At 55.0% G+C, this 22,439-nt stretch overlaps 8 protein-coding genes across 8 annotated transcripts; 4 read left to right on the forward strand and 4 right to left on the reverse strand.

Moving 5' to 3' along the window:
- Window positions 1-221: 221 nt before the first annotated feature.
- BAUCODRAFT_152196 (uncharacterized protein) lies at window positions 222-2,154 on the reverse strand (the record flags this gene model as incomplete). Its single annotated transcript, XM_007683056.1, has 4 exons — window positions 222-529; window positions 638-1,238; window positions 1,302-1,376; window positions 1,450-2,154. The coding sequence occupies 4 exons, from the start codon at window positions 2,152-2,154 to the stop codon at window positions 222-224; spliced, it is 1,689 nt and encodes a 562-aa protein (XP_007681246.1).
- Window positions 2,155-2,891: 737 nt separating this feature from the next.
- BAUCODRAFT_306237 (uncharacterized protein) lies at window positions 2,892-4,327 on the forward strand. The gene is made up of 2 exons (XM_007683057.1): window positions 2,892-3,176; window positions 3,234-4,327. The coding sequence occupies exons 1-2, from the start codon at window positions 3,123-3,125 to the stop codon at window positions 4,029-4,031; spliced, it is 852 nt and encodes a 283-aa protein (XP_007681247.1). The 5' UTR covers window positions 2,892-3,122; the 3' UTR covers window positions 4,032-4,327.
- BAUCODRAFT_306249 (uncharacterized protein) lies at window positions 4,328-6,587 on the forward strand. The gene is made up of 3 exons (XM_007683058.1): window positions 4,328-4,760; window positions 4,809-5,626; window positions 5,680-6,587. Exons 1-3 carry the CDS (start codon window positions 4,623-4,625, stop codon window positions 6,578-6,580), a joined length of 1,857 nt encoding a protein of 618 aa, XP_007681248.1. The 5' UTR covers window positions 4,328-4,622; the 3' UTR covers window positions 6,581-6,587.
- A 192-nt stretch (window positions 6,588-6,779) lies between these two features.
- Window positions 6,780-8,721, forward strand: BAUCODRAFT_38972 (uncharacterized protein). The gene is made up of 3 exons (XM_007682735.1): window positions 6,780-7,775; window positions 7,830-8,193; window positions 8,252-8,721. Exons 1-3 carry the CDS (start codon window positions 7,015-7,017, stop codon window positions 8,507-8,509), a joined length of 1,383 nt encoding a protein of 460 aa, XP_007680925.1. The 5' UTR covers window positions 6,780-7,014; the 3' UTR covers window positions 8,510-8,721.
- On the reverse strand, window positions 8,699-10,750 carry BAUCODRAFT_28073 (uncharacterized protein; the record flags this gene model as incomplete). The annotated part of the gene is made up of 1 exon (XM_007682668.1): window positions 8,699-10,750. The coding sequence occupies one exon, from the start codon at window positions 10,748-10,750 to the stop codon at window positions 8,699-8,701; it is 2,052 nt and encodes a 683-aa protein (XP_007680858.1).
- A 1,042-nt stretch (window positions 10,751-11,792) lies between these two features.
- BAUCODRAFT_143350 (uncharacterized protein) lies at window positions 11,793-17,355 on the forward strand (the record flags this gene model as incomplete). Its single annotated transcript, XM_007683059.1, has 3 exons — window positions 11,793-11,973; window positions 12,012-12,046; window positions 12,069-17,355. Exons 1-3 carry the CDS (start codon window positions 11,902-11,904, stop codon window positions 17,353-17,355), a joined length of 5,394 nt encoding a protein of 1,797 aa, XP_007681249.1. The 5' UTR covers window positions 11,793-11,901.
- Window positions 17,356-17,450: 95 nt separating this feature from the next.
- BAUCODRAFT_306412 (uncharacterized protein) lies at window positions 17,451-18,139 on the reverse strand. The gene is made up of 2 exons (XM_007683060.1): window positions 18,113-18,139; window positions 17,451-18,054 (listed from the first exon to the last, which is right to left on the reverse strand). Exon 2 carries the CDS (start codon window positions 18,042-18,044, stop codon window positions 17,547-17,549), a length of 498 nt encoding a protein of 165 aa, XP_007681250.1. The 5' UTR covers window positions 18,045-18,054; window positions 18,113-18,139; the 3' UTR covers window positions 17,451-17,546.
- Window positions 18,140-18,877: 738 nt separating this feature from the next.
- Window positions 18,878-21,709, reverse strand: BAUCODRAFT_79109 (uncharacterized protein; the record flags this gene model as incomplete). The annotated part of the gene is made up of 2 exons (XM_007682838.1): window positions 18,878-20,350; window positions 20,420-21,709. The coding sequence occupies 2 exons, from the start codon at window positions 21,707-21,709 to the stop codon at window positions 18,878-18,880; spliced, it is 2,763 nt and encodes a 920-aa protein (XP_007681028.1).
- Window positions 21,710-22,439: the final 730 nt, after the last annotated feature.

Genomic DNA, 22,439 nt, shown 5'->3' on the forward strand with positions numbered 1-22,439 from the left:
CGTCTCTCATCCCACCACGGGTATCAGGATCGGCTATTGAGCCCCGGTTGGTTCCGCTTGCTAGTCGTTCACCAGGCAGCCTGTTATCCGGTCTTGACCTACAGGCTGCGAGCATTTTACCTCGGGCACAATCAACGACGTTGGAGTGACGATGCCCGGAATTCGGACTCGCAGTTGATCAGAGAAACGTGCCTGGTAGTAGGACGCTTGAAGTATCCGCTCTACGAACCAGCTGCATATTGAGACTTCGCTCTGAGCTGTGCTCCATACTTCCAAAACAGCCATGGAGCCGGCAGCCCAATCACAATTGCTACGAAAGCTAACAAGCTGTTGCCCCAGCCATAGCCCAGGGAGTCGTACAGTGACGGAGCGAACAAAGGAAAGCCGAACCCCGCCAGACTTCGTAAAGTCGTGATTGCAGCCACCGCGCTGGCCGCGTACTTCGTGTAGCAATCGATGATGTAGTTTTGGATGCTGTAATAGCTGAATATCGTGGCAAAGGCCAGCAAACCAGCTCCAATGTCCGGCACTAAGGGAACAGAGGTCAGCATGTTAAGTGTGCATTAAGTCACCTGTAAGTGCGACTTGACGACCGACAGTCTCAGACGCCGCTTGCATTTGGCTGGAAGTCACTTACTGATCCAATGAACCCTTGCTTGCGCGCTCCACCCGTACCAGAAAAATCCAATTGGCAGCAAAATCGCGCCAGGCCACAGCATGGGAATCCGAAACTCCGGCTGACCAACGTTATTGTTGCGCCTCTTCAGTCGACGATAGGTCCAATCGTTCAGGCGCGCGCCAATCTGGGCTCCCAGAAAGTAGCCGACAGCAAGGGTGATGTAGTTCAAACCACCAATTTGCGTGGACTCGCCATAGTAGGCTGGGGAGGTGAACAATCCTGGAAAGGACGAGATGACGAGGTAGACGAGGCCGTATAGGTACGCCATGTAGATTGCGAACACAATCACAATTGGTTGGCTGGACAGCAGGATGAAAGGACGCGAGAGGGATGTTCGCAGCTTCGTCGATAGCGGTTGCGGCTTGCTGGCGTAGAGGGTCTGGTTGCCGGTCTCCTTGCGTAATTTCTTTGCCTTTCGTTCGAGGAGTTTTGGTGCCCACGTCTCTTGCAAGAAGAAGACTCCGAATGCCAGGATCAAAGCGTCTGCGATGGTGACTGCCCAGAAGACCCAGCGCCAAGTGGTATTCTCGGCAATGAAGCCACCAGCGATAGGACCTGCCTACAAGACTATCAGCGCTACTCAAGGCGAGCTTCAGCCGATATTGTGGCGGGCAGGTCTTACCGCAGGTCCTATGAGGGGTGCGAGACTATATACCGCGATCGCAACGCCCCTCGTCTCGGGCGTGAAGCAATCAGCCTACAAAGCGAAGTGTCTATCAGTTAGTGACATTTCACACAGCAGAGAAGCCTGACGGCCTTCAAATACGCACCAAGACGCCACCACCAATGGCCAATGGCGCGCTACCTCCAATGCCTGCTAAGAACCGGAAGACCAACATCTGAGCACCAGTCTGTGCAAACCCACAAACAAGATTAAAAATGAGGAAGAAGATATTACCGAGCTGCAAGACCGGTACTCTTCCATATACCTCACTCAACGGGCCAAGAAATAAAGGTCCGATCGCGTAAGCTAAGACAAAGATCGAGAGCATCATCTGCGAAAGCACCTGATTGGTGATACCCAAGTCTGCCGCCATGTTTGGCAGCGCTGGTGCCACCATCGTGCTGGATACGGGCGAGATGAAGGTGAAAGAAGATACTACCAGGACAGCTGCCCACTTGCGATTGTTCTTCCAGTTCTTCGGGTTCTCCTCATCGTCGGGTCCATCCCAGGTCACCTGGTTTACGCTTTTGGTAGAGGTGCCCGTCTGCTGTCTCTTCAGCGCTTGGCCTTTCTCAAGGTCCCTGTTGGCATCATCATCGCACTCTTCTTCTGCCTCATGGTCTTCGCTTTCGGCCTCCTCTCTTGCCTCTTCGATATCGTCTCCGGGCCCATCGAAGGCTGCCTTCTCTCCCGCCTTCGACGATGCCTTTTCTGCTGTCGTGTCCGGCGCCTGACCCGCCACGCTTGTGGGCTGAAGATCTTCTTGGCCAACGTACGTGTTGTTATCGTCCGGAAAGCCCGAAGAATACATGCGGTGTAGGTGCGCGTCGGGACTTCTAGGTCTGGACCTTGATCTTGAGGTGCGGTAGCTTGATCGACTTCGCAATGACCGTAATGATCGAGGTCTCGGCGTATGGCTATTTACCTCATCGCTGGGTTCTGGCATCCTCGGCGACACCAAGACAACGACAATGTAATTCTTGCGGTGGTAACAATGCAAGTTCCTTCTTGCAAGTGTGAGAGTAGGGGTTTGCAAGATGAAAGAGGGAATGCAGTGGGATGGATTAGAGAGTCAGATGTGCATGTATGGATGTTTGCGTAAGGGTACACGTCAACTTGCCATGAGCCACTATCGCGATCATTATGCGCTGTCCGAGGCGAAGTCGGCCATGTCGGTAAGATTGGGCAACAGTCGAGCGAAAAGTCCATGCGGACTTTATTGCTAACACCGCAGACAATGCACCGAGGTGTGCGAGTGCCGTCCTATCCGCGGTCTGAAGACGTCTGACCTGGAAAGCAGTTTTCTCGGAAAGCATCGTGCTGCGGTGGCAGCAGAGATGACAGTACGAGTGCCCATATATTTTCGTCACCTTGCGGATGTTGATGTCGTGACGACGGGTGACTGCCCGGAAGAATGCTGACTGGGATTCAAATTTCGGCTGTCCTTAGCCGAATGCAACAAGTGAGGCTTAACCGCATGCAAGCTGTGAGGCAGATCGTGGCATCCGCACACGACGAGCCATTGCCTGGAGAAGTCGGTCAAGTACTCATGCCACGCTGGCAAGATTATCACCGCAGGAAAAAGCGTTTTACGTTGCCCTTAATGTGTATGTTAGATGCATAGATGGCGGGATAGGGACGAACAAGTGATGATGTGGGCCTTTCTCGGCGCCTGAGGAAGCCGTCAGCCACACATTGCAGGTCAAACCTACAGTCTCTCATCCCGTACGAAGGAACCACCGCAGTGTGGATTGCTAGAGCTCGAGGTGTGAAGTGTTGATGGAAGTCCGGAAGGAGGCGCGGATAGAACCTCCATATCTACGGTCGCTGTTGGTACGTTACCTCGCATATGGTCCGGCTCAAGCAGAGCATTAGAGCTGACCTACATAGGCAGGCGGGATAGCAGGCACTACAGTCGACGTGTCTCTTTTCCCACTTGACACGATCAAAACGAGGCTTCAATCATCCGCCGGTTTCTGGGCTTCCGGTGGCTTTCGAGGCGTCTACAATGGCATCGGATCGGCGGTAGTTGGCTCGGCGCCAGGCGCGGCTCTCTTTTTCGTCACTTATGAAAGTGTCAAGGAGCAGTTTGCACACCGCAAACTAGGTCCATATGGCGAGGCTGGAGCACACATGCTAGCAGCCAGCGTGGGAGAAGTAGCTGCCTGCGCAGTCAGAGTGCCCACGGAGGTGGTGAAGCAACGCGCACAAGCCGGACAGTATCCGACTTCGTTGACGGCCTTGACGTCGATACTAGCTCAGAGGAGTACGCATGGCTTCTTCCACGTGTGGAGGGAGTTATACCGCGGCTGGAGCATAACGATCATGCGCGAGGTGCCCTTCACAGTCATACAGTTTCCTTTGTGGGAGGCCATGAAGAGGTGGTCACTCAAGCAGAGGTCTGTGGCGAGAGGGAAGGACGTGACAGGAGCAGAGAGCGCCATTTATGGATCGATCTCTGGTGCCGTTGCAGCAGGGTTGACCACACCGCTTGATGTCCTTAAGACGCGCCTAATGTTGGCGAAGCAGCGCCAAAGCATTACTGCCATCACCACGAAGATATGGCGGGAGGAAGGGGCGAAAGCATTCTTCAGTGGTATCGGACCGCGGACGATGTGGATCAGTATTGGTGGTGCGGTATTTCTTGGTAGCTACCAGTGGGCCACCAATTTGCTCAGCGGTAATTGACGGTCGTCGAATCCTTCTTTATGCGCTCGCGAAGCCCACTCGCCCGCATGGGAAGTCAACAGCCTGCATTGTCGGCGCACAGCACTTTCAGCACTCACAATACTCGCAAACGCGCCTTCAGAGGCTCGGAGAGTCAAGGTCGCGCCACGGTCGATCGCGCGAAGCCGAGTGTTTCGGACTGCCACGAAACTACCTAACATCTCTCCCGCGCTTCTTGTTCGCGGCAAAATGTCCGTCCATTCAGCACATACACTTTTCGAAGAGCAAGCCATGTAAGTGTCTTGCCTGCGTTTTCGTCGTCGCAGAGAGACCATGGCATGCTACGGGATGACTTCGGTTGGCCCGGTGTTGGCCGCCATAAATAACGTGCCTGCATTAAGCCAGCGTATCGAAACCAAGGAGGCAAGGACGAGACATTGTCGAACTTGGAAGGCATGAAGGCTAAGTACGTGCGCAAAGCAATCGCCTCACTTTCAATATTCCCGTTCATTGCAATACACGATCCGTTTGTGTAAGTGGAAACCTCACATTCCTTGCTCGCTTCCACAACATACATTACCTACACGCGGCGTCTGCACTCAAACGCGCAACATGAAGTTCGTAGCCATTCTTTGCACGGCGGTGGCTGTTATGGCAGCACCACACACCATCACTAGTCGGGGAGATTTCGCCGTGAAGGACACTCACTCCGTCCCGCCACAATGGAAGAAGCTCCGTAAAGCGCCAGCGGTATGTCTCACCAACATAGCACGGTCTTATCTTACTGATAATGGGCAGGATCACACCATATCTTTGCGCATCGGTCTCACACAAGCCTCTTTCAGTGAGCTCGAGAAGCGCCTCTTCGAAGTCTCGGATCCGGCAAATGAACGGTACGGGCAGCATCTGTCAGCCGAAGAGGCTCGTAACCTGGCTAAGCCGTCCGCTGAAGCTCTCTCTGCTGTACACGACTGGCTTCATGACAGCGATGTTCGTCCTGACACTCTCACCTACAGCCCATCTCGGGACTGGATCACCGTGGCGCTTCCAGTCGCGAAGATTGAGCAACTGCTAAACACCGAGTATCATGTCTACGAGAACGACGAGGGCACCAAGCTTGTACGAACCCCAGAATACAGTCTTCCACGAGGCTTGCATCGGCACATCGACGTGATCCAGCCAACCAACTACTTCGGCCACCCCAAAGCTATGGCTCAGACTCTGAGGGTTGTAGACGCGGACATTGAACCACACCTTGACCTCACGCCGCCAGACTACCCGTGGCATCGGACAAAGCCGTTGTCTCCGTACAGCACTGCCAATCTGTCGGCGGTATGTGATGAATCTGCTGTGACCAATCTCTGCCTACGCACACTGTACAGAACCGTAGACTATGTGCCGCAAGTACCGGAGCTCAACTCGGTGGCGATGACGGCGTACCTCAACGAGACCGCTAACATCTCCGACTTCCATGTCTTCTTGTCGAGACAAAGGAAAGACGCTTCGCTCAACTATACATACAACTACACGACTATCAATGGTGGGATCAACTTCCAGTCACTCGAGACGACATACTACGATCAGCGTGATAACGAGGCAAATCTCGACGCTCAGACGTACGCTGTAGATGACTTGTTACACAAAGGCAATAGAGCTGATGGACGTCCAGGATTGGTGGGTTTATTTACCCAACCGACTTCCGTGTCTACTCAACCGGAGGCTCTCCACCGTACACCCCAGATATCAGCACACCTACGAACACCAACGAGCCATACCTCGAGTGGCTTGCTTACATGCTAGCGCTGGACTCTCCGCCCCATACCATCTCTACCTCGTACGGAGACTATGAGCATACAGTGCCATATAGCTATGCTCTGCGGGCTTGCCAGGAATTGGCCCAGCTCGGCGCGAGGGGAGTCTCGGTTGTTTTCAGTTCTGGCGACGCTGGAGTTGGACCAAATGGTACGTGCTCCTCCAATGATGGCACGAACACGCCGATGTTTCTACCCACCTTCCCAGCTTCTTGTCCGTATGTGACAACAGTCGGCGGTACCCGGAACTTAAGCCCGGAAGTTGTTGCTTACGACGTACTGAATGACTACGTCTCCGGTTCTGGCCTATCAAATTACTTCCAGCGGCCTTCGTACCAGAACGCGGCAGTGAAGAAGTATCTTAGCAGCATCGGCAGCCTGCATGCGGGTTTATACAACACTTCCGGTCGCGCCTACCCTGATATATCCGCCCAAGGCTACCACTACGTTGTCGTGTACGCAGGGCTCAATGCAATTCTTGATGGCACATCAGCCTCCGCGCCCACTGCGACCTCAGTGCTGACTCTGGTCAACGACGCGCTCATTGCGGCCGGCAAGTCGCCCTTGGGCTTCCTGAATCCGGCGCTCTACAGTACGCTGTATCACGGCTTCAACGACATCACCATCGGTAATGCATGGGGTTGCGACACGTCAGGCTTTCCTGCGGGCAAGGGGTGGGATCTTGCTAGTGGATTTGGAACGCCGGATTTTAAGAAGATCAAAGGGCTCGCGCTGGCGGGATGGGCAGGCCCGCATTGAGGAGAGGCGGCTTGCTAGTTGGGTTGGCGGGTAGTTCTCCCATGTGTCGCTTCAGATCGGCAGTAGTATAGCATTTCAGTACGCCCAATGCTACCATCTTGTTACTTGATCACTCCAGTATCTCCCCATAAGGCAGTGCACGGACGTTGCGGAGGTGGAGCCCTTTCGCCACGAGGCGTTCGGCAAGCGGCAGCCGCATGATGAAACCCTTGGTCTTGCATCAGACTCCGAAGCCTTCAAGACCTCATTCCAGATTACCGACAGAACGAGGACTATCTGGTTATCTGATCGTACTACGCATCTAGCCTGATTGTATTGCCGGTTTCTACACTCAGTCATTGCGGCTTTCCGTTGCCATTGGCTCGGCTGAAGAGACTGTATCGCTGCCCTCGTGACCTCCACTGCCGAGGAAGCGACTCCCAGAAGCCCGCAATATGGCGCGAGACAGAGACCCGGACGTTCCCCAGCCAGGACCAGCACAACTCACATCGAAAGCCGGACCAGACGAATGGCTCTGCCAGGCAAAGCTATGCCGCTACCTCCCCGAAGCGGACATGAAGCGCTTATGCGAGATCGTCAAAGAGTGCTTGATGGAAGAGAGCAACATCGTACCCGTGCAAGCACCCGTCACAGTCTGCGGCGACATTCACGGGCAATTCTACGACCTGCTGGAACTGTTCAATGTCGCTGGCGGGATGCCAGGCGAAGTAGAGGAGAAGGCAGCGCGGAGCGCCGCGGCGAAGGTAAGCGAGTCACCTTTATCGGCGAAGAGTCCCAACCGGACAGGCAGCGGCAAGGCGGCTATCTTCAGCGCGGCGGATCTTGAGCCCCCGACACAGATAAGTGACCCGAAAGTGAGGAAAAAGATGAAGAGGAGGTTCCAGAGGGACTCGGCGTATACGTCTGCGGCGTCGAATGATGGATCTGAGTCGGGAAACGGAGATGACGAAGACGAACCGCGAGGCAGGGGAAGAAGTAGGAGTATGGGACAGGCCGATGACGAGGAGGATGAGGACGAAGAAGGGTCGGATGATAGTGGCGTTGGCGTGAGGAGTCCGGGGCCGAGTCGAAGTAAGAGCGTGGCGAAGACGGACTATGCGAATGGAAAGCAGAACTTCATCTTCTTAGGCGACTTTGTTGATCGGGGTTACTTCTCGTTGGAGACTTTCACGCTGCTTATGTGTCTCAAAGCCAAGTATGTCCGACATACGCTCTCTTGGTTCACTACATTGCGCTAACGTCCATACAGATACCCGGACCGAGTCACGCTCGTCCGCGGCAACCACGAGTCTCGCCAGATAACGCAAGTGTACGGCTTCTACGAGGAGTGCCAGCAAAAGTACGGCAACGCTTCCGTATGGAAGTCTTGCTGCCAAGTCTTCGATTTCCTCGCCCTCGCCGCAATCATTGACGGTAAAGTGCTGTGTGTACACGGCGGCCTTAGTCCGGAGATCCGAACACTGGACCAGATCCGCGTCGTGGCGCGAGCGCAAGAAATCCCGCACGAGGGCGCGTTCTGCGATCTCGTGTGGAGTGACCCGGAGGATGTAGATACGTGGGCCGTTTCGCCGCGCGGAGCGGGATGGCTCTTTGGGGACAAGGTCAGCTCGGAGGTAAGTTCATCCATATCAGTGTCTGCTCTCCAAGGCGTTATGCTAATGCAAGCGTCAGTTCAACCATGTCAATGGCTTGCAGCTTATTGCACGTGCGCATCAGCTCGTCAATGAAGGCTACAAGTATCATTTTGCGTCGCAGGACGTGGTCACCGTATGGTCAGCGCCCAACTACTGCTACCGATGCGGTAATGTGGCGTCTATAATGACACTGGGCGAAGATCTAAACCCAGACTTCAAGATCTTCAGTGCGGTGCCGGATCACAGGCGTGCAGTTCCGGCAGGAAGAGCCGGCAGAGGGGAGTACTTCTTGTAAATTTTGGGGCTCATTGGCGGGGCGACATCAATGGTTCTGTATGCGGATACGAGGCTGGCGTGACGAAAGTTGGCGTCTTGTATAGTGTTGCTACTCGACATGATACCCGCATCTGCTGCTCGTGGCGTTGCGGTCAACCTCAACCATGACGTGCTCGATCATTGTATATGCATTCACCGTTCATGATGGTCAATACGCGTCCAAGTCACCCGTAAAGCTCAGCACAGTCGCTTCCAGGTCGTCAATCGCTCGCTCAACCTGCGACTCTTCTCTGAACAGGGTTCTCGTTCTGGGTTCGTCGTTGTCCAACGCGGACCCTGCCCCAACAACAGAAGGGATATCTAATGACTTCGGCACACTTTCTTGTGCTTCTGGGCCTGGCGTACCATGGTGCGGGCTTCCAACTATATGTGCATCGTGCCTTCGTCCGCTTGACTTCAGGATAAACTTCGGCGCGGAGTCGTGCCCGCTTTGCGAGAGATTCTTCGGGCCATGTGCTGATGACGACTCCTTAGTGATTGGAAAGTCAAGTCTTGAGGGTTGGCTAGGCGGGTCATCGAAAGTGGTTGCAAAGCGTGAACTATTTCGCCTACGGACTGCATCGTCTGCTGCAGTGCTTTGCTTGCCGACACTTTTGCTGACTCCAGTGGGAGTTGTTATTAGCGTTACCTGCGTAAGACGACCTATGGGCTTCTTTATGTGTGACCATGGTGACCATGCATCGATTAGTGCCTGTGTCGCTGGCAATGGCTGTTGTGAAAGCTCTTGAAGAGGCTGGTGTGATACGGTCTGAGACTGCATTGTCACGTCATCCTCGACGGAAGTAAACAGGCCCTCTGCGGCACCGGCTGCTGCCGTCATTTGCTTCTCTGGAGAGTTAAAGAAGTCAAAGCGTGCTTGCGCTAGCATGACTTGCGTGTCTGGCAGCTGAGTGCGCGGCGTCGGCTGCTCATCCAACCTATTGATCCCGGAAGTTGCCTCTTCGCCAGTCTTCCCTTTTTCTGCGCCTGCCGGAGACTGAGGGAAGTCGTGAGCTGATTGCCGCGTTACCGCATGCGTGCCATCCATAGTGTCTAACTGCGACGAGGCGGGCTCACCAGGTATGCACTCAAACTCCGCGCCAGACTCGCGCATTGCACACTTGAGGGCGCGCTTGACGGACCACGGCTCTCCCGTAGACAATAACGTCCTTGTTGACGGGAGTATAGTGTTTAAATGCTCGTCTTCCAGCGCTAATTGTAACCGCGGTCCAAACGAGTCGCTGGCACCAAATGACACATCAAGTACGGGTGCTTCTGCAGACCGTACCTTGATGGTTGTGGACACAGCAACTAGCCTGCGGCCTGCCTGCTCAACCTCTTGTGATGGAAAGCTGACAGGCTTTCTCGACTTCGTGCTTTTCGTGCTCCTCCAGGTGCCTGACCCAGCGCTGCGATTAGGGGCGTCTCCTTTCGATTTACGCTTGTAGAACCTAAACGGCGTTTCGTTTTTGCTGTTTGTTGTTGCAACGCAGGCTTCGAAGCTGCCACCGAGTGTACCATTGTCGGGTACATGGGCCTTGGGTTGGTCACTGATGCGCTGGGGTACCGCAGGTGCTGAACGCGGCCTCCTAGCAGGTTCTTCGCTGCAAATGTCACTACCAGTTGACTTAGGCCTTTTAATCCTTTCCAATTTCGCTGCTCCGAGTGCAGATATATGTGATGACTGACGGATCTCGCTCCTTTCGGAAGCCGTTATATCATTAGGCTGGGATGTCAGTACAGACTGATCCGCGGCCCAAGACTGCGCTCCGCCATTCGCAGTCGTCCACGATGCAGGTGGAGCGCCAACTACCCCATGCTTGTGGAGACCTTCGGTGCGACTATCCTCATCCACACTGTCTTCTGGTGAAAGCGAAGGGGCAGTAAGTGCAGCCGACATTGTCCCCTCGGGTGCAGTCCGGTACGATGGCTCAGCGGCACATCCTGTCTGTAGGATCTCGGATCTCAACGCCGATGGAGCCAACGTGAGCTTGTGTCCCAAGCTATTGGAGTGCTCTTCATAGCCGCCCAGAGAACCCCTGTGTTGGGGTCGTTTGGCAGATTGCCTTCTTTGACTGTGCTCACCAGTAATCAATGGATTGGCTTGGTCAGGTAAAGCAGTGTCCGGTTCAACGAGACCTGGCAGCATGACAGATCGGGTGATCTCGGGCGTCTCAGCTACACCTTCATGAATATAAGCGTGTGTGGATGGCGTTTCCATCAATGAGCGGCTGAGCTCATCAACACTTTCGTCGGTGGAAGGTTCGTACAGATACGTGGAGCGACGTGTAAGCGCATCCACGCCTCGTCGTCTGGGGATGCGGACAACTTGTGGTGAGGGAGGTGAAGCGGGTTCGCTCGCGGTAAGTTGACCTGTAGCAACATATTCGCTGACCTGCGGTACCTCTGTCGCCGCTCTCCGAACCCTCCGGTCGCGAAGAGCTGCTGCTTGCTTGATAGCGTCCGTACTCGGCTCGGTCGATAGCCTTGAAGATTTTCTTGGTCTTGTGATTTTGCAGGCCGAGCTTGCTTCCTCTTCAGTCACGGTTTCGACCACGCTCGTAGCTGTCCGTCGGACCCACTTAGTCTCCTCGGAAGCCCGTCGTAAGCTTTTCAATGGCAACACTTTCGCGGCGATGGTCGACGGATCGTCAACATCCGCCCAGAGCATATCATCTCCGGTAGCGATAGGTCCTTCAGGTAGGTAATACTTTGACTCTAGGCGACTCCGCTGCGCCGCTTCAACCGCAATCCGTAATTGCGACGGATGAGGTCTGGCGGAAGTGATGATCAATGGCTGTCCGCCAAGGAAGTCATTCACAAGGCTCTCGATCCTACGCCGCTTGGCTGCGCGTTGCGGTATTGAAAGTGCATCGTCCGGATCAGCTGCAAACACTTTCGCAGGTGGAGGCGTGCAGTCCTCATGGTTGAACCGTTGTATCTCTGCCGACTGTTGGAAAGCCGAAGCGCAAGTCCACAGATGTCCGCGAGGTTTATGCGTTACGATCATTTTCATGTGCAGCTTGAGTTCCGAGCATGTTCGCGCCTTTCAAGACACTCAGCGAGAGTAGTCATCATGCACCCGCTTCCTAGCCTTTCACCTCTCGCTCCGATATGCTGGATGCCGCGAAGGGTGGCAAAAGGTGAGGTGCACACCATCGCCGCCTTGAAGCAGGAGCCATCGCTGTAAACGTGCTAGCGTGACTGGTCGCCTTAGCAACAGCTTTTGATATCGCAATCGATCAGCGGCTTGAGCCTCATTGGCGAACTGCACAGTATTGCTACGCGTGATTCGCATCGACCTGCGCTTCGAACGCATTCTTCTCCACACACTGTGCGCGCTGGCTGACTATTGACTGTTTCTACCGCGCAATGGCCTCGAATATCGCGCCCTGGCTGCAAGGCCTGGACGAGGCCTGGGAGGCCCCAACAAACATGCAACATGTGTCTTCGGCCAGCCACGATGCCAGTATCCTGCCCAGTGGGCGCGACAGAGTGCCGAAACGAAGTCTGAGCGGCCTTCCATCATCACTAGGCAGCCAGAAGACCTCTTCGCAAGCGACCACAGAGTTCCGACGAAGCCCACTGGCTCCACTGAGCACCAGCATGTCCAATGCATCACGTGAGAACTATGGCACGACTAGGATGGCAGGCACGCGATCGGTTTCACAGACCTCCGACGGCTCGCTCCTGCAGTGCGGCACCGTTCAACAGCGTTCGAAGAGCGCATCGCCAGCAAAGAAGCAAGAGACACTGGAGTGGAAAAGAAGGCTTGTCAACGGAAAGCTTGGATACGGCGACCAAACAGATCTGTTTGCGCCATCTGGTCTAGAGAATATCTTCGCGCGCTCGCAGGGTCGAGAGAATGTGGTGCCAAAGGCGAAAAACAGAATCAGCTGGCTGCCAGAGTCAGACGTGGTTATGCCCTCAAGCCCGCCTCAATGGCCACGCGACCTTGGAAGAAGTGATCCGGCGCTGCTCAACATGGTGCAGGAACACAGCGATGGCCCGTCCACCCTTGAGCAGGTAGACGGCGATGCCAGCTTTCGCAGCAACCCATTCGACCTACACATCACAGACGAATCTTCCCAGGAACAGCATGACAATCCAGGGGCATACCAAGATCAGCCCCATCGAACCGACACGGGTGCGGCAGCTCATCGGACCGCAAGTGGCCAGACAGAGCTTGAGCAGGAAGACTTCAGTCCCGTATACATTTCGAAGCATACTAAAATCAACGGGCAAGTTGGTTATGCAGCGCTGGATTCACACATTATCAAGAAGTTTCAGACTCTCAGAGTCGATCTACGCCATCCGAGCCAAGAGCAATATCAGTCGCAGCAGGATCCATCCGAGCATGAAGAAGCAGTAAATCGATCGGACTTCAGTGACGGCCCACAGAGCGTCTCTCTGCAGGCTCCACCCGATCTCTCGCTCTCAGAGAATCTGCCGACCGGTACACCTCCACTGGCCAGCCTGGGTCGCCATGTTGAACTAGAGCGAGGTGGCTACTCAGCTTACGGCTCGTTCAAGCAGCGACCGTTAAGCCCATCTCCATCAAAGCCCGAAGACAGCGAGGAGCACTCAACAAGCGAACTGCTGTCTCCGTCAATTGCTCGTGGTCGACCACTCCCGCCAACGCCTACTACTCCGATACGGCCTATGACTCCGGATCCAGCTAAAACTCGGTCTTCTGGCAGTCCGCTCAAGCTGTTCACCGCACATGACACCTTCACCAACAACAGGCTGCTAAGACGAATGAGCCAGCTAGATCCAGAAGTAAACGTTCTTGATGATTCGAAGAACGAAACATACGAGTCGGTCGGTGATATTCCGAAGGTGTCGACAGCCGCGTCTCGTAATTCTTTTGGCAGTGGCGAGCTTGACGGCCACGCTTTCGAAGCGGAGATTACAGTTTCGAGCGCTTCGGACTCCCTAAAAGATGACAGCGACCGCTCGCCAGGCCCTGAGATTGCGGTACCTGGAAGTGTAGATCCGGTCAACTTCCGACTTGAACCATCTGCAGAACTTAAGGACACATTCAAGCTGAAACGAAAGCTGTCGAAGCACAGCTTAAGTAACTCGAAATCATCGACCTTAGAAGGTGGCCATCAATTCAACAAGGCGTTGCAAGCAAGTGTAGAAGACGCTTCCGATATGGACGCGTACTACGAGCGCGCAGAGCAAGTGAAGAGCTTCGAAGCGACCAAGCGACCACCCACTTCGCCTTTCAAAAATCCAACACCGAAACGCAGGCGAACCTTACACGCGTCTGAACTGGTTGACGAAGCTGCGCGAGCAAACCTGTCATACCAATTGGACATTGCGGAGGCGGCAAGTAGTCGAAAGCGTAAAGACGCGCTGGCAGGTGAGCTTCAGGACGTTGCGGATGCAAGCACACTTGCTAGCCGCAAGATCCTCCGACCACGGAATCCGACTCCTAATCAGCGCCGGCGTGATCAGGTCAGAGCCGAGCTTAGGGAGGCGGCAGATGATTTTGCGGCGCAGGAGCCAGAGAGGCTGGAGGCAGTCATGGAGCAGATCGAGTCATCGATTGCGGGCTCTGACGGTCCAGATAGTTTGCAGAAACAGGCGGCTGTGCTTGCGGCGGAGGTGGCAAACTTCACCTTGCGAGTACACAAGCCGTCAGGCGAGCATGGCGAGCGAAAGCGATCCATCACGACGCAGGACTTCATGAACGAGGCGGTGATGGTCATGCAGCTTATTCGAGCAAAAGCACGCCCGGCGAGTGGACTTGGCAGTGTCGAGGAGTCGGACGCGGAAGGTCGCAACAGCAGCCTTCTTCCTGACAGATCGATGCACGAGGCTGAAGAATCTCTTCGTATCTCGAGGCCACCATCACGGGAAGGGAGAACTAGCGGATGGAGGACCGCAGTCATGCCGCAAACGGATGCTAGGATCGTCAGCCACCTCCGCAGATTCCAGGAGAAGGACGATACGGAGTTCATCGCGGATTCGATTGCCTCGCTGCATGTTGATGAGGAAGACATGCCGGGCGAAAGCGTCGTGGTGATGGACGAGCAGTCGAACATTCGTATCACTGGCCCACCGCCAGGCGCACAGCACCGCCCGGACGATGATGATGACTCGCGGCCTGCGTCTCAAAGTAGCACTTTGCACACGCAGCAATCTAATGACACTACTGTTAGCGGCAAGACAGGCACAAGCTCGACTCGCAAGTCGGAAAACCTAGGTACACTTGCACCGGAGGTCGTCAAACACCTCATCGGCGAGCAGGTTGGCGGCATGACTTTCGACAAGGAGCAGCAGCGGTGGACGCGCTTGAAAAGCCCCGAGAAAGTCGAGAAGGATGACTTTCTTGGTCTAGCAAGCCATCTTTCGAGCGATGACGATCCGTTCAGAGAGATCTCGGACTTGCCAGTAGATGAGCAGACGGAGCTGCGGCGTATAAGTGACTCTGGTGCGCCAGCTACCACGGGACGAGACGGAGTATCTAGAACGGACCATCAAGACGTTGAGCAGCGAGGGAGCTCGACTGAAACCGTAGTGACGCGGCCAGTGACGAGAGACAGCAGCCACCTTGGGGGTCGGATACATCATGCTCATTCGAGCTCCGTACCCTCCCGATACACAGGATTCGGATCAAGCCAGCAAGAGAAGATTGAGACGAGAGCCACATCGTACAGCGATGAGGAGCTGGCGCAGATGGCGGCGGTGGGCAAGGCTTGGAGGGCGCCGCTCGCACATGCTGCTGCGCAAGCTACACTGGCACTGAAGACGGATGAACAGAGACTGGCGAACGAGCACGCAGCAGAAGCCATCGTTTCCAGCATGCCAACGCCACTCGAGGGTAAGGTTGAGGTTGAGCTTGAGACCCGGTCATTGGCTGTATGCGATACGGCACCAGCAGATGACGATCATTTGCGCGACGATACCGCTGTTGAGGCAACAATACCTACGATGAAGTCCATCGCATCACCTAAGCTCCGTCAAAGCCCATCACCTGTGCTGCAGCGAGCGCAGGCGCATTGGCAGCATGCGACCCGTGATCTATCCCTGCGGAAGAAGACATTAACGCGGCGCCTGAACGGCGAAGCACTCGAGCAGAGCGAGCTTTCTTTCGTCGCTGCGCTACCGGGCGAACGACTGGTCAGTGTTGCGCTTAGCGTTTCACGCCCACTGACGAAGCATCACCAACCGCACCAAATCACCGAGTTACAATCCTCGCCGTGCAAGGGTTTCGGGAATGATACGTTCCTTCTCAGCGATTTGCCTGACTTCACGATCCATGAGGAGGACGCGGCACGGCCATCAGAGCGTGCTTTGGCGGAGCGACTTGCGCAATACGCTGCTGCAGATGTTGACAACCGCTACGCTCTGGCGGTCAAGGAACTTGTGAGGACTCTTACCGACGTGCAAGACGAAGAGCTGTATTGGGAAGACGTCAAAAAGCTTGACCTACGAGACCGCTCTCTGGTCTCTCTGTATGGTCTCGATGATTTCTGCTGCCGCGTCCAAGATCTGGACGTCTCTGGGAACTCTTTGATGCATCTCGAGGGTGCGCCGGCGATGATTCGCAGGCTTGTCGCTCGCTCGAATCACCTTAGCAGTCTAACTTGCTGGAGCCACTTGATGAATTTGCAGTATCTCGACGTTTCTGGCAACCAGCTCGATAATCTTACCGGACTTGGCTGCCTGGTCCACTTGCGGGAACTTCGCGCTGATGCCAATCGCATTACTTCGCTAAATGGCATTCGAGACCTAGACGGGCTGCTCACGCTAAGCCTACGGCGAAACGACATTGCGCATGTAGATTTCCATGGCTTCCAGCTGCAGCGGCTCGAAGAGCTTGATATGTCATACAACAAACTTCATACCGTGCAAAGCCTACACGAGCTCGCTGCGCTGCGATCTCTGCGTCTGGATGGAAATCTGCTTGCGGCAGGGTTGTATATCGAAGAGCCCATGTCGAAATTGGAGATCTTGTCCATACGAGCAAGCGGTTTGAGGATACTGGACACGTCGACAATGCGCAGCTTGCGATTCCTGTACGTTGACGACAACAGTCTTGCCGACGTTGCAAATGTCGGTGTTCTTGCCAACCTTGACACATTATCGATGAGAAGACAGCAGCTTAATCAAGGAATCCACATTGTTGTGCTCGACCACCCGCTTGAAGCCCGCTCAGTTTGTCTTTCCGGCAATGTACTACCAACGATGCATCTCAGCCACAGCCACCTCAACCTTCAGCACTTGGAGCTGGCCTCGGTTGGGCTTCAAGAACTACCGGATGACTTTGGGCTCCGCATGCCCAATCTGCGGACACTAAATCTTAACTTCAATGGCCTGAGAGACATTCGCCCTCTTCTGAACATTGAAAGGCTGGAGAAGCTGAGTTTCTGCGGCAATCGGCTGGACCGCCTGCGAAGGAATGTGACGGCACTGGCCAAGTTGAAGACACTACGAACAGTTGATCTCAGGAACAACCCAGTGACCCATGGGTTTTACCCGCCTCCTGACGCATGCGCAACGAGCATCGTGCGCAGAAACTCCGTTCACGATCCACAAAGCGAAGACGAGCGGGCCGTTGCTATGGAGATTGCACGGCAGCTTCTTCCGAATCGCGACGTGGACGGCGACAGACAGCATCATGTTAAGATGGATGAGGGCACGCGCTTACGGCGGCGCGTGTACGAGCTTCTGCTGGCACGCAGTTGCGTGGCTCTCGAAGAGCTGGACGGTTTACCCTTTGCTAAGAGTGGAGCGTGGCAGAAGGATACGACCTGGGAGCGGCTGGTAGAGCTGGGTGTTGTTCGAAAGTCTGGCGCCCAACGTGTGATGTGATGAAGCGATGGGCCTATGTATACGATGATTGCTAGGCCGAGCTGTCACAGCTCAAGAGGGTGATAGTTGTGTCTAAGCGGGTAATGAAACTTGACAATGTGTGCCATTTCGTTTGCCCTCTCTCCACCGCAGACTGCGGATATAAATTACGAAAACCGCCGTGCTGGGCCTCTCATGAAGGAGTGACAGGATCACCATGGTTCACTGCCAAAAGATGGCTCCGAATCGGCTGACGAGTGCTTCGAGCGGACAGCATCCTCCTGCTCATCCTTCCTCGGATCAGCATGCTCGTCGTGCTGGTGCCGCCGCATTCTCGCTTTCGCCCGGTTCCACCCAAACCTCGCAAAAGCCCACAAAAGGCCCACACCCGCTCCAGCGAAAATTCCAGGAGGCGCAATGAACAATGCTGCTCCACTTGCCACCGAGCCGATAGCTGTACCTGATACAGCTGCCACGAGCGCGCCTACTGCCGCATATCTGGCATAACGTAGCAGACGCCAGAAGATGAAGATGGTGAGGTAGCGTAGACTCCGTAGAAAAGTTCTTGTCCGTAGATGTGCTGGTTGCGGTCCGGTCTTTGGGTCAATGAGGTATTGCACGGCGACCTTTGCTCTTTGCAGTGAGCTCGCCTTCTTTTGAGCGTCGTGTATTTGGACAGCAGTCTCAGGTTGAACAGTCGCTGCGCTCATGCTGACGTTCCTTGAACAGTTTGGTCAGTGGCACTTCGGGAGTCAAAAGGAGCGATGCGATACCGCACTTCGGCAAAAGTTCGGGTACATCTTTTACGGTGATATATACTAGCATGTTTAATGGTCAAATTTAGCTGTAATGGCTCAACTGCGAAGTCTTTTCGCTCATTCTCCATTTCTGTCCTCATCCAACTGTGTGGGCCAGACTCGAAGTCGGTGGCGGTTGCCCACTCGCTTCGGTAACGAGCGATCGCTGGTGTGACCCTAAGCTACTCGGGAAACCTTCAGCCGAGAAATCGGGCAGAGACCTCAAGACCACTGATTGGCGGTGTTTGACTACCCGCGCTGTTGGCGAAATGGATGGGTGAGGTTTATGAATGGTGCTACGCTTTTGCTACTTTACATCAATTATGTATATGCTCTTGGAGCTGGGATAGAAGATGGACTTGCTTGACTATGTTTGCCTGGACGGCGTCACAAACCAACGACTTATATGCGGACCGTAATGGGTCGTGTGTAGGATTTACACAGCAATAGTTTTCGGCTTCGGTCTTTCGTATGCCGGTTCGGCAAAGGAGCGTCGTTTGATAGAACTTTTCTTGGCTTCCTCCTGCATGTCGCTTTCTGGAGGAGAATTAAGGCGACGAGTGTCTAGACTCCCGCGAGCAGGCAGACCAGCAAAAGCTATTTCCTCACAGCGGACACGAGCGGAGCAGGACGGCAACAGTGTCAAGTGGAGCAGGCCATCAGGCGATGTGGTATATATAGATATGAAACACCCTTGCTATGCAACGACATGAGATCATAATACATTAAACACACATTAACGCACCTCAAAGTCGACTATCGAACCCACTCCAGCCTCTCTGGCCTGGCCATTCCGCATCTGGCCAGATGTGACCGAGCGCTTCCCAAATATGGCTCACATGCACGATCTCCAATCCCTCAGTAACCTCAACCGGCAGATCCTTGACGTCCTTGCGGTTCTGCTGCGGTAGCAAAACCTTCTTGACACCGGCCCGCAGCGCACCGATCAGCTTCTCCTTGATCCCACCAACTGGCATGACCTTGCCTCGCAGCGCGACTTCACCAGTCATGGCAAGGGTTGGTGGGACCGTCTTGCCCGAGAACAGCGAGATGAGTGCGACGGTGTGCGCCAGTCCTGCCGATGGACCATCCTTGGGAATGGCGCCGGAGGGACAATGGACGTGGATAGAGCGGCTCTTCATAATGTCTTCGCTCGGATCATGGGTCAAGGCAAGCTCGTAAGCATGGCTTTTAACCCAAGTGAGGGCGACTTCAACGGACTCTTTGAGCACGTCGCCAAGTTTGCCAGTGAGCTGCACGCGGCCGGAGCCGGGCATGTCGGCGACTTCGATGAATAAGATGCTACCCTGAGTACCGGTGCTGTACGCCACAAGTCCAGTCACGACGCCGGGCTGGGCGGAGCGAGCGGCAAGCTCCTCCTCGAAGCGTTCGACGCCGAGGATGTCCTCAAGGTCTTCGATAGTGACGATTGGTGAGTAGGCCGGCAAGGTGTTGGTGTCGCGCGCTTCCGCGAATTGTACCGCCTTTGCTCTGCACACGCTACCAATCTCGCGCTCAAGGTTACGCACACCCGATTCGCGGGTGTATGACGTGATGACTTTGTCGAGAACGTCCTCCTTCATCTGAACGTCCTTAGGTGTCAAGCTATTGGTGGTGATCTGCTTTGGGATTAGGTGGCGGGTTGCAATGTGCCTCTTCTCGAGCGTGGTGTATCCAGACAGTTGGATGGTCTCCATGCGGTCGAGTAGAGGCGGCGGGATAGTATCGAGAGTGTTCGCTGTTGCAATGAAAAGAACCTTGCTCAGGTCGATCGGTATGTTGACGTAGTGGTCGACGAACGTGTGATTCTGCTCCGGGTCCAGCACCTCGAGCATCGCCGCCGATGGGTCGCCATGGTAGGAAGAGGTGCCGACCTTGTCAATCTCGTCAAGCAAGAAGACTGGGTTCGCCACGCCCACCTTCTTCAGGCCGTTGACAATCAAGCCAGGCATCGCAGCGACGTAAGTTCGCCGATGGCCTCTGATCTCAGCCTCATCGCGCACACCGCCAAGGGAGATGCGATGGAATTGCCGTCCAAGAGCGGTAGCCACAGACTTTGCAAGTGAAGTCTTACCGGTGCCTGGCGGTCCAACCAGTAGCAGGATAGGCGATCTGTCCACCATCTTCTTGTGCTTCAGTATCTTGACCTCCTCAGGCGTCTGCTCCCGTGCCTTCTGCTCTTTTGGAGCAGTGGGGGCGACACCCCCTGCACTCTCGGCCTGAGCTTCCTCATCCGGCTCCTTTTGCGCCTCCTTCTTCTGCTCCTGCTTTGGCTGTGACGCTTGCACAATGGCTTGTATCTGCTTGTCCAGGTCCATGTTAACTGCCTGCTTGAGCTTCAACACCGCCAGGTACTCTAGCAGCCGCTTCTTGATTTTGTCTAGGCCGTAGTGGTCGTCGTCCAGCTGTTTCCGCGCTCGTGCCAATGTTGCGGCATCAAGATTGTCCTCTGTCATCTTCGTCCATGGGATCTCTGCTAGGTTCTCAAGATAATTACGGCACACTTGATGCTCAGCCTGGGCTGGATTCATCTTCGCGAGCCGCTTAAGCTCACGATCTGCAGCCTTCTGCGCCTCTGGCGTAAGCTTCGCCGCGTCCAACTTCTTCTTCAGTTCCTCGACCTCATTGGCTTCCTCGTCACCTTGATTACCGGGGCCTCCAATACCCCCCGGGAAACCGGGAGGCATCTGCCCATTACCCATGCGCTTCATGCGCGGATCCTGCCGTAGCCGTTGAAGTGTTTCGAGATCTACTACGCCGTTCTGTGGCAGAGAAGTGGTGATTGACATGATGCGGCTGTTGCCTTGGATTGTGCTGATTTGACGCTGCAAGATCTCGATGATGCGCTCCAGACGGTCCTTGACCGGCAATGCGGACAGAATGCGCAGCTTGTCTTCGTGTGTGCAGTCGATGATGTTGGTCATGAAGTCTGCCAAAACACCTGCTTCTTGCAGATCCTTTCGGACGATATAGAGTTCGAGCCGCCGTGCGAGGATCGGTGACAATGACATGCTAGGTCCTCGCGGCAGCAGCGCAGACAGCCTGATCAAGGCGATCAGCTCCCGGCTTAGCTGCTTAAGCTGGGCAAACAAGTCATCGATCTCCTGGTCATCCTCGCGAACAGCGACTTCCTCGTGCATCGCGACCTTAGCCTCGAAGTACGGTCGCTCACGTAGCACCTTCTCTATCTTGAACCGGCTAACGCCCTCGACGAGCAATGTCAGCTCACCGGCTCGCCGGCCTTGCACACCAGTCACCCGCGCCAGAACGCCATACTGGAAGAGATCCGGCTTGCGTGCCTGAGCCGGATCGGTCTGGATGACGGCAGCCGTCTTGTCCTTGTCGGCATCTTCGATCAACCGCTTACCGTCAGCGCTTAGATATGGGCTGTTGAGCGGAACGCAGCCGACTGTGATGCTAGAGGCCTCCGGTCGCGGTGTTGAGGCCTTGCTGTAAATGTGCGCGAGGATTGCGGCGACATCAGCTCGGTTCTCCAGCGGTATCCGGCTGGTGACTCCAGGAAGCAACACCAATCCTGGAGGGAGCGGCACAAGTGGCAAGCTTCGGATGCGCGCCATACTGTCTGCGCGTCCTTCTCCAAGACGCTGTATGTGGAGATGGTGTGGGTAATGTAGGAAACGATGGCAATATGAGTGATCAGGCTACGCCACGTGAGGTGTTTCCCGGCGGTTCTGTGACGCTCGCCGCTAGGCTGCTGCTGCTGCCTCGGCTTCGTCCCACCTGACAGTGAATGACTTTGATCGTTCGCCGCGCTTCCTCAGTTGCACAGTGTCGCACAAAACACTACTTCCCCGAAAATGATGGCATCGCAGCTTTGGCTTGGAAGGTGTGTGTTAGTGTACTGCTTCATCTTCGGGAAGCCGCTTGCGCCACTTCGTTACCAGATCCAGCGGTTGAATGCTCGACGACAGTGTCTATTGACACTGACGCTCGCCAGCACATGCATGGTCCACACATGTACCCTACCATTCACCCCTTCACTCTTAATTATCGTACATAAAGTTCAAGAGGTGTCCTCGTTGCGCATCACTTTACGCGGTCATTGTCCCGCGATGGTCACGGCACGTTGGAATATCTAGGGTATCACAGACGGTCCAGACGATTTGGCCAGCTGACAGCCACTGCGCAGGCAACCCGCGTTTGACTAGACCGCTACAGCAGCATAGAAGGACAGAGAGCTCGCAGCGCGGACTCACAGAAGCTTCCGGTGCTGTTTTGGGTTGGTCTGTCTCGAACAAGGCGACCTAACGCATAGCGCTTGCACGCAGGCACGAACAGGAGCCCCTC

This window comes from Baudoinia panamericana (genome assembly GCF_000338955.1).
Source record: "Baudoinia panamericana UAMH 10762 unplaced genomic scaffold BAUCOscaffold_14, whole genome shotgun sequence".
NCBI classification, from domain to species: Eukaryota; Fungi; Ascomycota; class Dothideomycetes; order Mycosphaerellales; family Teratosphaeriaceae; genus Baudoinia; species Baudoinia panamericana.